Here is a 17,822-nt window from a genome sequence, read left to right on the forward strand (position 1 = left end):
TGACAGTGATGCGATTAGGATAATATTTTTTTGTGTTTTATGTTTTGTTTCGTGTTGCGTTTTAAGCCCGTCATCCAAAACGGCAGCTACAGGAACAAGGAAGGGCATCGGGGAGCCTGGTCTTTTAATGTGTTGTGTTCACTGCTCTGCTACGATGTGACATGAATACATGCCTGGTGTTAACACGTGGCGGCCCAGTGGCAGACAGTAGTTATTTGCTTGTTCTTTCTTCAGAAAGGAAGAGGTCTTTAGGGCGTAACCTTCTATGAGGTGAGTTGGGCAGCTTTGAGTAGACCAGTACCATGTACTGGGTGGAGCAATCCCAGAGGGGCCCATCCACGCAGTTTACAGTTTAGCAGCACTGCCCCATGTCTACAACTTGGCAAATCAACAGGGTAAAGAAGGCCTTTCATTCTTCAGGACTGGTCTTTATATTATAGGCTTCCATGCACATTAATGTAGAGTGTTTTGTTCAGTGGCTCAGTGCTACCATCAGCTTGTCTTGGTTGGAAAATGGCACCCTGTGTACAGGGGTACCCTGGACTGGGCTACCTCTGAGGAGGCTGCACTACCTCTGATGAGGCTGGGCTATCTCTGATGAGGCTGGGCTACCTCTGATGAGGCTGCACTACCTCTGATGAGGCTGGGCTACCTCTGATGAGGCTGGGCTATCTCTGATGAGGCTGGGCTACCTCTGATGAGGCTGGGCTACCTCTGATGAGGCTGGGCTACCTCTGATGAGGCTGGGCTACCTCTGATGAGGGTTGGGCTACCTCTGATGAGGCTGCACTACTTCTGATGAGGCTGGGCTACCTCTGATGAGGCTGCACTCTCCCAGATATGGAAGATTCCCATAGCATAACAAAGGTGTATTACTAGGATTTCATGGTTGTAGCAATGGCTGCTGTATATCACATACTTACATACTTCTTCCAACTTGTGTTGGGCTTGGGTGTTGCAAATAGTTTTTCTTTGAAAAAGGAGTTTCAATTCCAAGGTAACTTGTGATCCCTCTCTCCGAAACCCACAGCTCACCAGGACACAGACTTCGCCTTAGACTGTTTTTTTCTGCCAGTGGGTTTGGACGCCACATGTTCCCACTGCTCAGCATCTACTGCACTGCAGAAAATAATATTCTCGACATCGGACAACAGGAGCGCCAGTATACCAAGGATATCGATCAATCGTCGGAACAGACTGAGCATCGACCAAAGGCCTCAAACATTTATTGATACTTCAACTCTGCATCCTGTGATGAGCCTGTGGCCAGGCCGTATAAGAATGACCCATTAGAGGGAGGGAATTTCTGCCAATATCCCGCGTCTGACAAGAATCAGATCTGTCACCTGTCTACTAAAGGACCACAACATAAGTGCCAGTGCGGCCTTTAATGCCTTCAGATCTAAGATACATTGGGCACTGATGGGGCACTGATGGGGCAGACACTGGGCGCATCACTCTATGATGCAATGCCAGGGCTGACTCTGAGTCTCCTTCTGCTGTGGCAGTGGAGGACCTAGAAGGACTTGAATCAGCCCCTCCGCCCCCAAAGCAACATTCAATGCAGGAAGATTCATGAGGTCGAAGCACCAGCCTTGAAGTCAGAAGGACACCGAGCTGGGTCTGCAGCCAATATGAACAGCAAAACACCCAACAACCTCAACTCTAAACACAAGGAGAGCCTAAGAAATTGGATTGCTGGTTGAGGGGATTGAAACCATACTCAAGCAGAAACCATAATCTTTGTCAGGGTGAAGTCACAAGCAAACCTTCAATTAACCTGTGATCAACCCTCTGGTAGCTTGGCACAGAGCAGTCAGGCTTACCTTGGAGGCAATGTGTAAATGATTTATGCAGCACTTCACACAGTAATACAATGAAAACACACCTCAAAAAGATCCCAGCTTAGAAAAACAAAGCATTTTAAAAAATAAATAATACAAAACGAAAACAAAAATCCTGTCAGTAGAACCAGAGAGATGCAGGTTTGAAGATTTACGTGAAAATAGTGCCAAAAAGCACAAAGCGCCAACTGTGGATATCTGGTCGCCCCGGACCTCGCACACACACAAACTACTCACCTCCTTCACAAATTGGGCTTTGTAATAAATGTGTTGCCCTCAGAGTTGAGTATTCCTCTGAGCCACATTCAAAGAAGTAAAGAGCAAGGCGTACCCCAGCAATGAGAGTGGTGGTGTTTCCGTGGTTACATTCTCTTTAGCAGACATCACCTCCTATGACAGAGATGGATAAAGAAACTGGTAGGAATGATAGTGCTGTGTATTGAATGCCGTAGTGCCAAATGCCAAGTTGCACACGCATACTCTTCTGGAAAGTCTCTACGACAGTGGTCACAGGTGACTGGGGAATGGTTGGTACTGGTGTTTGTGGAGCCCTGTGCAAACCACAAACGCAAGTTTTGAACCGAAAGATCTTGTTACTGGGTTGGAGGTTTCCTGACCCCAATCACAAGTGAGCATCAGTACAGACGCCTCCCTCGTAGGCTGGGGAACTCACATGAGCAGCCTCGTGATCCAAGGCCGATGGTCATCTCCAGTGTGTCTTCTGCACATCACTGTACTAAAGCTAATGGCGGTGCAGTTAACCTTTCAAAAGCAAATTCTTAACAAGGCAGTACTCATTAACACAGACATGACGACCATGTAGTACCTTCAGAAACAAAAAGCCACACGCTCACCCCATTTCTCGAATCTTGCACTAACAATTTGGCTTCGGCCCATTTGTCATCAAGTATATGTTTTGGTAGAACACCTAGGGATGCACACCACAAATAATGTGTTCCACCACACGCAGGAACGCAAGTTGCTGAAGCTTCACTCCCAGGTACCCTCACCCACAGTCCCTAAGCAAAACCCTATAGTTCACGGGGTCAGAGATCTTTGCCTACGCATTTCCCTCACTACCACTGACTCAGCAGATGATCAGAAACACACAGCAAGCCCCAATGACACTGGTCCTCATAGCTCCCACCTGGCTCAACACTCATGGTTCATACTACTTCTAGAGATGTCCATCCACCTTCGCAAGAAGTTAGAAGTGTACCCAGACCTGTCCATCGGGACAGTTGGTGCACCCCAGTCTCAAGATGCTTACATTTGCGATCTGCCGCCTGAGGTCCTGGAATTCAGGTATTAGCAACTTCCTGAAGAATGCCGGCGATTCTGAAAAAGAGTAGAAAACCTACCAGATGAGCATGCCACACTGCAAGGTGGAAGATGTTTGTTCATTACTGTAACAAGCTAAACATACAGTGACAGTGCAAACTATAATTTGTTACTTTGTGGATGCATCTATAAACGTTTGTGCTTGCCTGTTATTCAGTGTGTGTGTACACCTACCTACATTACCACTAATCTTCTCTTGGGTGCATTAATACTGTCCTTACTCAACTCCAGGGGCCTCCCTTTGAGCCCCTCCACTTGAGACTCTACAGGTTCTTGCATGGGAGGTGGGTTTCCTTGTAGTCGTCACTTCCCTCCACAGAGTGAGTGAACTCCAGGCTTTGTAGGTTGAAAAACTATTTTTATTCAATTCCACAAAGACTAAGTTCTGTTTAGAACACCCTATTGTGTGTCAATCACCACTTTCTGAAAGGGTTGTCTATACTTTAGAAGTTAGGGGAGCCATTGCGTACTATGTGGATCGTACCAAGTCCATCAGGAAAACAAAGCAGCTGTTTGTCGTGTTTGCCAAGCTACAGCTTGAACCAGAATTTTGAAGCTTGGCTTGTCAGGTGGATTGAAATATTTATGCGCATTGTCATGCTACAGCCAAACGCACATTACAGTCTGCACACAGAGCACGTTCACTCGTAAGAGAGGTGCATGAATGCTCTTTCTAGGCAATATCCCATTATCAGAGATATATGCAAGGCTTTTTTACTCAGTCGTCTATGTACACGTTCACTAAACACTACTGTGTGGATATATCCATGTGCGACAGGAGGCACGAGTTTAGGGTTTTGGTATTGCTACAAGTTCATACAGAGCGCATGCGATCTACAGCAGCACATGCTGCAAACACAACACTTTGCGGAGTAATTGGTTTGCAGCTTGTCGTGCTGTAGATTCCCACGCGCTCGACCCACCTCACCGGATGCAAGCTGGCGCTAGCATGTGTGGTACTAGGGTTTATTCAATTCACCACTACCTGTTCTTTACCCAGCTCCCAGATACTACAATCCTTTGAACGTTCACGCTAACACTTCCCCAGAGTTAAAGAACAGAATCCGAGGTGGAGTCTGTGTCCTGGTGCATTGTGGGTTTCAGGGGAGGCATCACGAGTTACCACGAAACCGAAACTCCTTCAAGGAAAGACAACTTGCATCATCTGAGCCCAACACTAGATGGCAGGAGTGTGCACATCATGTGAATCTACAGCACTACAAGCTGCAAACCGACTGCTGCAGGCAAGTAATGTGTTCTGTGCTAAATATCATTTGACCAAAAATCCATGGACCACATATTGTGAGGACAAGAATATCTGGAGTCAGAATATTGTCTGCACTAGTATCGTCAAGTAAGTTTAAGCTTAAGTATGGCTTGGAGCTAGGCTTACATTTGTGGCCAGGATTAAGAATGTATCAGAAAAATATATGAAACTATTTGCGTAGACAATATTTTGGTAAAATGCACAGGACATACTAAAAAAAATAAAAAACTTTTGTTAACTATATTTTGGATCTGACATTTACGCAGCATTATATTTTTGTTGTCTATAAAGTATTTCATCGGATGTAGTAATAAATTAAAATATGATACAAGTGCAACTTATTGGCGCTCTCCCATATACTAAGAATTTAATGTAAAGCAGAATTATCATTACTTGTTAAATTAGGGAAATGGCCTGTTGGCCACAAGAAAATAATTTCTGCAGTGGCGACATCTTTTAATGAACTCAAGTATCATACAGATACAGGAAATATTTGAGCGTTTGGGTCCACAGAGCAACAGAAATGCACCCTCTCTGGGCTCAGATTGTGTATTTGTCACATTTCAAGATGCCACAGCCGCATATCTGTGAGCTTCCATCCTCCTCCGGTTCACAGCTCCCAAACCCTCACGCGCCATGTTCTTCTTTTTTTTTTTTTAGTGTTTCTGCCTATTTGGCCCTCTTTACTGGAATGTTCTTGGAGCTCATGGCTACACCCACCCTACCTGTCTTCAAGAATGCTCTTAAGAAACATGTCACAAATTACGAGTCCTTCCTGCATGTTCTACGGGGCACGTCTCCCCAGCTCACTGGTTCAATGACGGCGGATCGTAACTGAAGTGTAAATATGTACATAGATGCTAGTCTTTCTTCGCTGTTCATGCTTGCATTCAGAGGCGTGCGGTGCCCATACCCCAGTCTTACACCACTCTGTCTATGTCAACCACCTCAACAGTCTTGTGTCCTGTGATTGTATTACATAAATATTTGTATTTATAAACTGCAAAGTTACCCAGGAGCAGCAAAACATTTAAGACAGCTCAGTGAATTCATGCATCCATTGTAGATATATGTATGTGACCTAAAGGTCACAGGTTCAAATCCCAGCGGATCCACTCAGCCCTTCACTCTTCCATGGTAGATACAATGACTAGCAAATGCAGTCATTTGTATTACATTAATGTGTGTTTTGGGAGATGATAAAAGATCATGTACATAGTGTAGAGAATTGTATAGTTACGTGACATGTTTACAATTGCATTACATTTTCACTGATTAACTATTTTAGGTTACGGGTAAATTATTGGGTTTTGCCCAGAGTCCACATTTTTCAGTCAAGTGCTGAAGCCAGGATTAGCATCCCCGTCACCAGGTCCTAAAATCTGCACTCGAGCCAGTAGACCACATGTTATGTAAAACACTTCTATAAACATTAAATACATGTTTGTGTTGGTTCCACTAGAGGACTCAAGTAAACAAAACAAATGTGATGGGTGAAAGGCTTGAATTAATCTCAGCCACAGGAATTTACTTGGACTGTGTCTGCACACCATGCTGCCTCAGTTTGGAACAGCCATATGCAAATCAGTCTTGACCCTGAACCAATAGGAACAGTCCTGTCTGAACTGCCAAGCCAGGTCCTCCATGAACCGGAAAATAATCAACGCAGGTTTCACCCTAGTTATGGGCTCACAAGCCGGATACAGCTTGGTTCCAGTGACACAGTGTGCACGAGACCCACGTCTGGACAAACCCGTTCCACTTAGGGCGACACAATAAGTATATAAAACAGTGATGGACTGAATGCTTGAATTAATCTCAGCCACTGGTAATCACTCGGGCCGCATTCCAATTCATTGTTATTCCGCCCACCATGCCACCTCAGTTTGGACTCAGCCATATGCACATCAACCTTTGTCCTGCTTCAATGGGAAACGGTTCAGCCCAAACTGCCAGGCCAGGTCCTCCCTGCACCAGAACACAAGCAACCCAGGACTGTTTTACCCTGGTTGGCGCTAGTCAGCCGGGTATAGGTTGGTTCCAGTGGCACAGTGAGCATAGGACTGATGCCTGGACATACCCGTCCCACTTCGGGTGACATGCTAAAGTAAACAAAAATTGATTGGTCATGAGATTCTTGAATGAATCTCAGCCACACTTACAAACTCATCAGCGTTCCAAAATTGTGTTTTAATCACTCCATCCCCTGTGTTCTCCTGCCATCACCTCAGTTTTTACCTCATCCACTATTAACTCATCAGATATTAACAACACCATTACTTCGACGCAGTCATCTTGTTGTCATCTTTTCCTCGACGTTTGACTGTAACCAATGATGAATATTAACTATAGGGGAATGCGCGGTCAAAATATTCCAAGAACTATCATGATGAGAAACATATGAGCGGTGGGACCGATAGGACGTCATCAGCAGGGTATAGACATGACTCCCGAAGAGGCAGCTTGAGGGGCTGAGAGGATGCAGTAGTCGTATCGCCACTTGCCACTCATGGCCGAATGTCCCCCGATGAGTCTGAAACAGAGGGTTCAAAGTAACCGGTCAAGAGGTCCATCTTTGTGCCACCGCTTTCTTCTGAAGGCGAACACAAAGGAGACCAAGAGGCATCTGGACATATTGTTACAGAATACATCACAACATCTGGCAATCCAACTGGCACAAGGATCCTGACACACAGGCCAAGTGCCACCCAACACAGGCTGTGATAGGTCGATGCCAGGTGACAACAGCTCTGGATCTATCACATGCAGAACATGTGCAATGCCTGCACCCAGCTAGTCATAAACACACAGCTCTCTACTGCTGCACAGCCTGGTGAACAATGTGAGAGCTCATGGGAGCACACACCCTTTTTTAGAGCTGTGCCAACATTTCTGTGTGCAGCGAGGACTGCAGCCATCATTCGCCTATCTTTGATATCTTAAATGATAGACCGGCGCCATGCAGCCACTCGCGCTAGAAGACGCACATATGAAAGATGCAAGAGAGACTTGATGTTTGTAAAACACATAGAAGCGGAAGCAAAAAAGTATACATAGGTGTTTTGGTGCCCACAGTTTATATGAAGACTCCAACAATGGCTACCTGAGTCAGGCATGTAGAGTTCAAAATATTATTTCATTGACTCAATGAAGCAGGGGGCTAGCCGTTTGCAATATTTATCCAAGAACAGACTTTGTGCAGTATTCTACCGTGTGAATGTCCTGTCCTGTCCTGCTCCCAGTGCGGTATTCTACAGTGTGACTGTCCTGTCCTGCTCCCAGTGCGGTATTCTACCGTGCGACTGGCCTGTCCTGCTCCCAGTGCGGTATTCTACAGTGCGACTGGCCTGTCCTGCTCCCAGTGCGGTATTCTACCGTGCAACTGGCCTGTCCTGCTCCCAATGTGGTATTCTACCGTGCAACTGTCCTGCTCCCAGTGCGGAATTCTACCGTGCGACTGGCCTGTCCTGCTCCCAGTGCGACATTCTACTGTGCGACTGGCCTGTCCTGCTCCCAGTGCCGTATTCTACCGTGCGACTGTCCTGCTCCCAGTGCGGTATTCTACCGTGCAACTGTCCTGCTCCCAGTGCGGTATTCTACTGTGCGACTGGCCTGTCCTGCTCCCAGTGCGGTATTCTACCGTGCGACTGGCCTGTCCTGCTCCCAGTGCGGTATTCTACCGTGCGACTGGCCTGTCCTGCTCCCAGTGCGGTATTCTACTGTGCGACTGGCCTGTCCTGCTCCCAGTGCGGTATTCTACCGTGCGACTGGCCTGTCCTGCTCCCAGTGCGGTATTCTACAGTGTGACTGTCCTGCTCCCAGTGCGGTATTCTACCGTGCGACTGGCCTGTCCTGCTCCCAGTGCGGTATTCTACTGTGCGACTGGCCTGTCCTGCTCCCAGTGCGGTATTCTACCGTGCAACTGGCCTGTCCTGCTCCCACTGCGGTATTCTACAGTGTGACTGTCCTGCTCCTACTGCTGTGTGGCTGGCATCAGCCCTCTGTTGACCACTTCCAGTGTTGTTGCGCCTTTTATGCTCAAGAAGTCTGACAGGTGGTCTGAGGCACATCCTCTAAAAATATTTGAAATATGCTGTGTTTGAAATGCACTCTCAGTCAGGCTGGGCCAGTAACATTGCTGAGAGGTTGACTGGTTGTTGCAACGCACGTGTGTTCATAGGGCAAGGAGCAAAGCAGCCTTGCGCGAAAGAGGATGACTTAGTGATTCCTCCATAAATTGGCTTAGGGGAACCAATCACAACGCTGCATTGCAGCGTTTTCTTTGACTTAGGGAGCCTAGGTGCTTCGTGCGATGAGGCTGAAGCTGGCGATGCGACCAGCAGATACGGTGTCTTTATTTTTTTCATTCTTTTTTTATTTTGTAACCTCCCTCACTTCCCCCTGTTCCCCCGCCACCGTTTCCTACCAGCCGCCACTGTTGGGAAGGTTCCTGGAGGGCGCTAACAAGCATGTTTACATCGTAAGGCCCCCGCCACCGCTCAGCCCTGTTAGTATGTCTAATGCACGCGGCAGCTTGGCTAACAGTCACCCTCCAATCAATAACAATGACACCAGCAGGATCCGCCCCAAGTCGTGATCCGAATGGTGGAATGTAATGGGGAGTGGCCAAGGTCACATCCTGCCTACGGTAATTCAGTCTATCTAGGGAGTCCTCAGTATGTGATCAAGAGCATGCAGCTAGTTCCGAATGCTGCAGCGCGCACACCGTTGAAGAGTCCAAAACACCATTCGGTCTCCTCTACCCTTTTTTGGTTACCAGTATGCAAAATAATTAAATTCAAGTCCCACTGCCTGGCCCATAAAATGATGTACATCTAAAGTCCTCCCCAAATCCAGAAGCTGTAAACTCCTTACACCCCCAACAGACCTCTGCGCTCTGAGGTTCGTAAGCTTTTGTAGTTCCTACAGTCAAGAAAGCCAGAAGTGGATGACGTTCTTTTGCCTTTTTGGCAGCTAAACTCTTGAACACCCTACCTCTTTCTCCCAGACTGACCAAGGAAGAAATTAGATTTAGGAAGCTTCTTAAAACCCACCACTTCTGAGTAGTTCCTACTGAGTAAGGTAGGATTTACATGATTTCAGCACTGGGAAACCCGTCGGTTAGCCATGAGCTTTATAAATGTCTATTTAGTATAGTGTTGTGTTGCACCCCCACACACCCCATGAAGATACACATCTGCCTGGCCTATGTCCAAAGATAACCCTCCCCCTAAGGGTTCATAATTAACCATATTGAGTCCATGAAGAGTTAAAAAGCCCATACGCTCATTTTAATGCCAACGTATTGAAATATTTGATTAGATTAAATCATTTTTGAAACGTACAAAAATATATTGCTTAATACGTACAATGAATGTATAACAAAAAAAATTGAATGTGTGATGACTACGTTTTAAAATTTTAGATGTAAAATAGTCCTTCATGCATTACAAATGAAAGCGCTCCATATGAGGCGAAATAATACGCCAAACAGCCACTAGCATGCAGTGAGAGAGTGACACTCCTCTGGGGTGAAACAAAAGCCCTCTTCATGTTTAGGTATTAGTAAGAATACATATCGCAAACAGCTGTAGTCAAGCCAGACCTAGTAAGCAACCCTTATCCTAATGCTAACCCCGACTTTAACTAGAACCAAAGGTGAAAATGTAATTATATTTAATTATAATATCAAAAAAATCAAATTGAACATTAGATGAAGGAATGGTGTTGTCAAGGTAAGTATTGTGAGGTAATTGTATGTCCCAGTTCAAATACTAAATGAGCATCCTCGCTTCAATAGTTTCATAGAAAGAACACTGGTGACAACCAAGAGCGGCCGCCCTCTGACCCCACCCTGTGTCATGGTGTTTGCCTCATGAATGTATCTTATAATTAAGGCTCCCTGTTTTCCATTTTTACAGACTTTTACAGATAAATACAGACAGAAAGTAATGTGTTTTCTTTCTGCATTTATTTTTTAAAGTGGATAAATACAGAAAATTGTGCTTCTTCTAAGTGATTCTCCGTGCTGTCTTTCATGAATTATAGGCCGGCAGCTGAGCAGATGGACAGCATGGAAATTTAAAAACAGGATGACATTTCTTTAAATAACGGCATATGTCAACATACATTTATAGTAAAATGCTAGTATTTACCAGTGGATGTACTGTTATATAATATTTGGCAGCTGAAATAGCTAAATTAAGACAGACCTCAAAGTATGAGCGCGCGTCTATCAGTTAAATAGATATGGAAATGTACAGTTTTACAACTTCATTTATACGCAAAACACAAAATAAATATGGATAAATACGGATAAAATGGCAAAAAAATAAATATAAATAAATACAGAAGGAAATGGCCCAAAAATACCATAAAACCGGGAGCCCTGCTTATAATGTTTATGACCTCTCTTCTCCTTCGCCTGTGGCCATCCCATGTACCACACTGATGATGCCATGGTGGCACATGTGGAGTTCAGATCTGCACTCCACTGCTCCCTCTGCCAGGGTCTTTCCAGTGTCCTTCGTATTGCAATCTATGTACATCCTGGTGCTTTCACAACCTTCCTTCATGTGGTCGCACACGAGCAGAGAGAACAGACACTCCATCGAAGGATCACACACTGGTGTATGACTCCCGCCTGTATACCTCTCTTGCAGCTGGAGTGGAACATGAAGATGTGGTGGCCGCACAGCGAGGCGATGATTGCATTCCTCATGGCCTATTGCGAGACCCGCGACCCTCAGCTGCTGCAGCTCTTCCAGAAGGTCTACGAGTATGTCTTCAGCCGGGTATGTTCTGTCTGGCTGCTTGAATGAGTCTAGGTGGTTGGTATGGCGCCCTAGAAGGATCCTGGGATGTTTTTGCTGTGTGGTGGTCTCGCTGACAAAGGAAAGTGCGGGGACCAGTGTCTCCTCCGTACGGCTCCAACTGGTCATGACCAACCCCACAGTGTGCTGAGGCCGCCGCTGCCTGATATTCATTGGTAAAGTCAAGTTTTATCTCACAAATCTGGTTCTCCAGTCCATGGTTCTGTTTAGACTAGAACCAAGGAGCGTCCTTCCACTAGGAATGACTTCTTCGGCTCTCAATTCTAAAATGCTTTCATGGGGGGTGGTTTGTGGTCGCCAAAGAACGCTGTCAGTTCTTCTGCACCGCTCCGATTAGACCCGGAATTGTTTTTAAGAAAATGTAATTTTGTATATTTTTTTTTTCATGCTATATTATTTTTATATATATATATATATATATATATATATATATATATATAATGAAGGAGGAATGATAATAATAGAGTGATCTAGAACTGTGCAGAATAATGGAGGGCACTGGTGGCATGACCGGTGAGACGAGGATTGCCAGGGTGAATACTTGGAATAAATATATTAGAGATCCTTTTACAGTGGACAGCTGACTCTTTACCTCCACCTCCTGACCCGGATGTACAGTGTCCTCTCAGACTCTAGCAACCAAGGGCCACACCTGGGGTGACCTGATCCAGACCATGGGTTTCTGTGGGAGGTGCCTTGATTCATGGTTGTCATGCCAACCCATGCCTGTGTAATGTAAGGACTACATATGCGGCTTATGAACCGGTCTCCAATGCAAGATCTACTCTGCTCCTCGCCTTGAAGGGTGTTTGTTCCTAGTGTAGATTGCCACAGCCTTTCTGGGTCCCTTCCTGTGGAAGTCATTTCAGTTCTAAAACTCTCTCTCCCTTGCTCTCTCTCTCTCTGTACAGCCCCATCATGTCTCTCCACATGGGAGTAATCCTCTTTAGAAAAATATTGCACCTGGAGGTATTTCCTTTCATAACAATTTGTAATATCCCGTTCCTCTTGTGGTCCAGTGGGGTCTCCACCCTGTCTCCGTGCTCTGTTGGGATCACCTCATCATCCCAGAGACCCCCCCATCAGTACGGTACACTCTGTGCTACACTCATCCCATCCACTATCTTGATTTCACAGTTCTCTGACCCGGAGCATGGCGAATGGTTCGGCTACCTGACTCGGGAAGGCGAGGTGGCGCTTACCATCAAAGGTGGTCCATTCAAAGGTGAGTGAGCTTTACCCATGTGATTCGCTAGTAGGAGAGGATGGCGCTCACTTTACCATCCCTGTGTTCCTTTTGTGCAGGCGTCAAGTACTTGTATTTTTCTTACTACATAAACCATGTACTCTAATGCCAGGGTAGAGCCCTGGGTGCACCTAGCCCAGAATGCCCAGGCTCACGGATGCAAACCGCTCCCGCGCCAGCCAATAAATTGCTTCATGCACATTGTGGGTTTCCAGGCACTTGCAGGATTGTATTTGGGTTTGCAGGCTGCAGAAGTGTGGCTGCACTTAGGTTCCTGAAAGGGGCATGATGTGGGACCAGAGTAGATAAATGTTTATTTGTAGGTGTTTGACGCGACTCTGACCTCATACGAGGTGCTGTACAGAGAATAGAAAGGTTTGTGGGGCCTAGTAGAGGATGGTTAACAAGACACAGATTGCAATTGGTTACATATTGTATTGCACATATTTAAAATCTAGGGCAAAGGTTTTTTTGCACAGAATCACACAAATGTTGTTCAAAGGTCAAAGTCGGGATTGGACCACGTCTACTGGTTTGATGGTAACCACTTTAAGACACTTGACCACATCTCCGGAGGTACGTGGGAAGATTACCTCAACAGACCTTGTGCATGATTCGCAATATCTTGAACTCGACCCTGCGCCACACTGGTAACGCACAGTGCATGACCAATGACGTTGGAACCTGCATTCCATGCTGGGTTTCAAGGAACGGCAATACGTTCCCTATCATGCGTAACTCTAGATTTGTATTCTTGACCCAGGCCTAGAAGGGGGCAAAGTGTTTCAGGTTAAGAAGAGCGCCTCAGTTGTTTTGCTTCTTGGGGGTCAGAGTGATAGTTGGATTATCGCCAGCATACATCTGAACCTCAGGAGATAACAAATCTCTGCTTCAACTAAGGTGCATTAAGAGGTTGATTCTGGGCAGCCTCAAGGAATAATCTTGTCAAACTCACAGAAGATCTCTTTCAAGGAGTCGGGCACTGTGCCTCGTCGTCTCTCCTGGCTTCATTTGTTTTGAGGCGATTCAATCCTCTCAGGAGCAGATCCAGGCACCTTCCGCTCCGACAATGACAGATCTGAAATGGAGCCATTGAACAACTGGAAGCGGACATTAGGAATCTTTACAAAGAGCTGTTCGAACGAGAACACAGGTGGATTTTTTGTTTTTCCACCCAGAAAACTGGACTAAATGATGACACACCTTGGGGAGGTATAAGATGAATCATATCAGATATAACACATTAAACCTCGCCCTAAACAAAACCTTACACAGAAGTAGAATCCCCAAAGGACCAAAGAAATGCCAAATAGCTAATAAATATGATACCTGCCAGCAGAGTGGGGACCGAGAATCAAACACTAACAGCCAGAGAATATACTTGGAGGCATACTTATGTGCATTACCAAACTATTCATTTTTAGACTGAAATACACTGTAGGGCGAGACCCTGTATAACCCAGTGAAGGCCTGCTGCCACCAATAACAGGTATGGTGCAGAATCCGGTAACTACCCTGAGGACACAAAGATACGAACGCCCCTCCTTTATTTATAGAATTACCAGATAATTATGGCAGAAACCAACATACATACTCCAGTTTTAGACAAAATAATAGGCGTGCATGATCAGAGGATAATAACCCCAAATTAAGATGAGAGTTGAAGGTGAAATTAACTTCTCTGACCTCTTTAACCATTAAGGATGGTGGTTTGAGTGCTGTGCATTGACTCATTTACATATTTATTAATTTATAGTATTTGTAGAGCACACTGTGACTAGACTGGTATCCTGGCGCTAAGAGCAGTAATTGCCTAAAGGGAGGGGAAAAAAGCAGAGAAAAGTACATCATTGCAGGCATCTGTTACTTAGGTCTTAACCCGTTGCGTGCATTCGTCGGCAAACGACCGTCGTGAGCACTACCTCCATAGTGCTGCGCATGTCTGTTGGCCGACGCGGCCCCGCCCACTCCGCTAAACGGCCGCACCGCGGTGGAATTTCCGCCGCGGTTAACGAGTTATAAGCACACCAGACACATCCTTCCTGCGAGGGAAAAGAAAGGACCCTCAGAATAATATGATAGGAGTTAAAGGGAAAGGGTCTGTGCCTAAAATATGGCAACTGAGCCTTTAATGCACTTTTGAGGTATCAAACTTACATCAGCCAGACATTTAACTCCCTTCTGTGGTTCCCCCCCTTAAAAGGTGTGTGAGTACAGAGACACGCGCCTCCCTCTGCCAGTAAAAGGCACAAGAGCTAAATGTACCAAGTAAGAAAATGGAATGCGAGTGGCATGAAATGCCGCCCACAGGTAAACAATCATTTAAGGACACCAACCGGATTATATCCTGCAGTTTAATATTAATATGAACACCTTATCTGGGGCTTGTGGGACCATTAGGAACACTGGTTTTATAGTCTGATGTAGTGTGTGTGTAGAGACCACAGAAATGTGCAAGAAAACCTGAGCACAGATGCAATGTTGTTTTGATGAATAATGGTTCTCTATATTCTCTACGGATACCTATGCAGGAATCACCAGGTATGGGTTCTTGTGCACGAATGGATCCATGGTATGCACGAGATACTTCTATTAGGGAAACTTTCCGATACTGAGAACCTTCAATTTTGAGGTTGCCATCCGGGGATCCGAACTGCATTGGCCCTGAGGAAAGTCGGGTACGATATACACATAGCTAAAACATGTCGACCATACGACACTAAGGCCACTATAACCTGTGAAGTGTCGCCCTTGGTTTTAGTACTTTCCTGGGGGTCCTATGTGTATTAAATAGGATTCCTTGGGCTCCCCACACAGCCTTTCAATCTTTTATTTCAGGGACCACGAGAAATGATGCAAGTATGTCCAGTGAGAAAACGGTTAGAATCCCTTGAGAGAAGCATTTAGGCTCCCTCGTGAAAACTCTATGATGAAGCATGCCTCTTGTCAAGAGAGTGAGAGTTTTATAGGGAGCCCACTCAAGGGTGGTTTATATTGAGGCCGGAGGAAGACCCGCTTTGCTGTATGTACTGATTTGGGGAAACTGAGGTGCTCCTGTTATTTCGCTCCCTCCTTGTTTACTACCCATTTCCAGATACCCCTGCAGGTCAGAGCACAGGAGTGCCCACAGTATCAGTTCCTTGGGGAGGCCCTTTTTGCAGAGTTATCCCCAAACTTTTTTCTTCTTCCTCCTATTTTTTCCTGACCTGTTTGTGTTGGTTTTAGGACTTTGGGCACTTTACCACTGCTAATCAGTGCTAAAGTGCATATGCTCTCTGTGTAAATGGTGTTACGGATTGGTGTTTCCATGATTGGATATTTGATTTACTTGTTAGTCTCTAGTAAAGTGCAGTGAGTGTGCCAGGGCCTGTGAATCAAATGCTACTAGCGGGCCTGCAGCACTGATTGTGCCACCCACGTGAGTAGCCTTAAAATGGTAACTCAGACCTGCCATTGCAGAGTCTGCGCGCAGTTGGTAACTGCCATGTCGACTTCGCCAGTGCACACACTTGCCAGTCCCTAACCTGCCCTTTCCTTACATGTCAGGCACCACTAAGGTAGGCCCAAGGTACCCCTCTGGGCAGGGTGCAGTGTAGGTGAAAGGTAGGACGTGCCCTGGTGTGTGTGGCTTGTCCCGATTGTGAATTACAGCCAATTTCGTTTTTCACTATTGCAAGGCTACCTGTTCCCCATACGACAGAATGGGAAGTTTGTTTATAACATCTTATAGACAAAACTGGCCCGGGGAATTAGGTAGGAAAATAAAGTTTAGTATGCCTGAACTCAGAATCTAAAGATGCATCTTTTAGTGAAGGTGATTTTTACATTCTGTGTTTGACAATACCACTTTAAGGACAGTAGGTATTTTCATGCTCAGTCATCCCGTGTGCTGCTGCTGGGATGTGGATTGACTGTCTGGGTTTTGGCTGACAGAAGGCTGGGGGGCCGGAGGGGCTCCAGATAGTCTAGGTAGGTCAGGAAAAGGGCTGAATAGACCTGGGCTGCGATGGGGGAAGGGGGAGAAGATTGCCTTGCACCTCAAAGGGCCTGGTCTGCCTCTGACAATTGCGTCTCCACCACCTGCCAGGAAATCACACCAGAGAAGGCAGAACTGGTTCTGGCTGGGCACAGACACTCTCTGCCTAAGAGATCAAAGGATTTTGGGATATAAATATTGGGGCCCAGACCCCTGAACGTTAGCACTCTTTTGGATCAAGAAGACTGCCAAGAAGAAGAGCTGGAGAAGCTGTGAGGAGGAACTACCACTTTGCTGTGTGCTTTGCTGTGTTGGCCTGCAGTGGCTGCTTCTATCTTGGGCAGTGAAAGGACTGGACTGAACTTTCTGCAATCTGCTTTTTGAGTTTCTCTAAGGGCTTGTGGTAGAGCTTGCCCCCTGTTCACGAAGTCTCAGGAACAACCAAGACTTCAAGCTTTCTGCCCGCAGCACTGGGGACTGTGTGTTTTGTGCTGTAACAGAGGAAAAGCAACTCGACGACGTCTACAATGCCGCTGCCGATTCAGTGTCCTGACGGCACAGCAGAGGGCACAGCCGCAACACGACCTTGGTCTCACCGGCGACGCCATCTGACGCCGCCACCGATCCGCTGCTCGCACCACGACCTGAGGGCACCACTGCACACCGCAGCACACGACGCCTGCCGATGCCAGCTCTCCTGAGTGCAACAGAGAGCAGATCGACCTGCAACGTGTGTGACTTCGAGGGCCCCGACAACTCCTGCACCGACCTCCAGTACCGACGCCTGCGGACGCCGTGTTTTCGGATGCTCAACGAGAGGTCGCCAACACCCTGTATTTCTAAAAGGTACTGTTTGCGGGTCCCCAGACGGAGCTATCGACATCAAGGAACTGTTTTTAAAACGTATTTTGATAACTGTGGATTTTTATCGTTTTTGGTCTTGTCTTAGATATATAAAAATATTGGCTATTTTTCTAAAACTGGTGTGTTGTCCTTTTGTAGTGCTTACACTGTATTACTGTTATGTGCAAATGGTTTACACACTGCCTCTAAGATAAGCCTGACTGCTCATGCCAAGCTACCAAGGGGGTGAGCAGAGGTTATTTTAGGAGTGTAAGTCCCTTATCCTGACTAGAGTGGTGGTTTCTGCCTGGCTTTGGCACATGCCCTAGCCTGCCAAACACCCCATTTCTAACACCCACCCACTGTCCTTTGATTCTTCGCTTTCATTTGCCATCTCTGGAAACAAATTCTGCTCCTTCTTTAGGACTATGGGGGCACCACATCTCAAAACAAAGGTTAATCCCTTTACTGG

General features: G+C 46.2%; 1 protein-coding gene across 2 annotated transcripts in view; it reads left to right on the forward strand.

Annotated features, from left to right (window-relative positions):
• Positions 1 to 17,822, forward strand: part of RENBP (renin binding protein) — a 44,897-nt gene that overhangs the window by 23,465 nt on the left and 3,610 nt on the right. For both annotated transcript variants that reach the window (XM_085629754.1, XM_085629755.1), the window contains exons 9-10: positions 11,115 to 11,246; positions 12,423 to 12,510. In XM_085629754.1, coding sequence (XP_085485880.1) covers positions 11,115 to 11,246; positions 12,423 to 12,510 — 220 coding nt within the window. The remainder of the gene's footprint in view (positions 1 to 11,114; positions 11,247 to 12,422; positions 12,511 to 17,822) is intronic.

The sequence above is a fragment of the Triturus cristatus genome, chromosome 10, assembly GCF_964204655.1.
Source record: "Triturus cristatus chromosome 10, aTriCri1.1, whole genome shotgun sequence".
Taxonomy (NCBI): domain Eukaryota; kingdom Metazoa; phylum Chordata; class Amphibia; order Caudata; family Salamandridae; genus Triturus; species Triturus cristatus.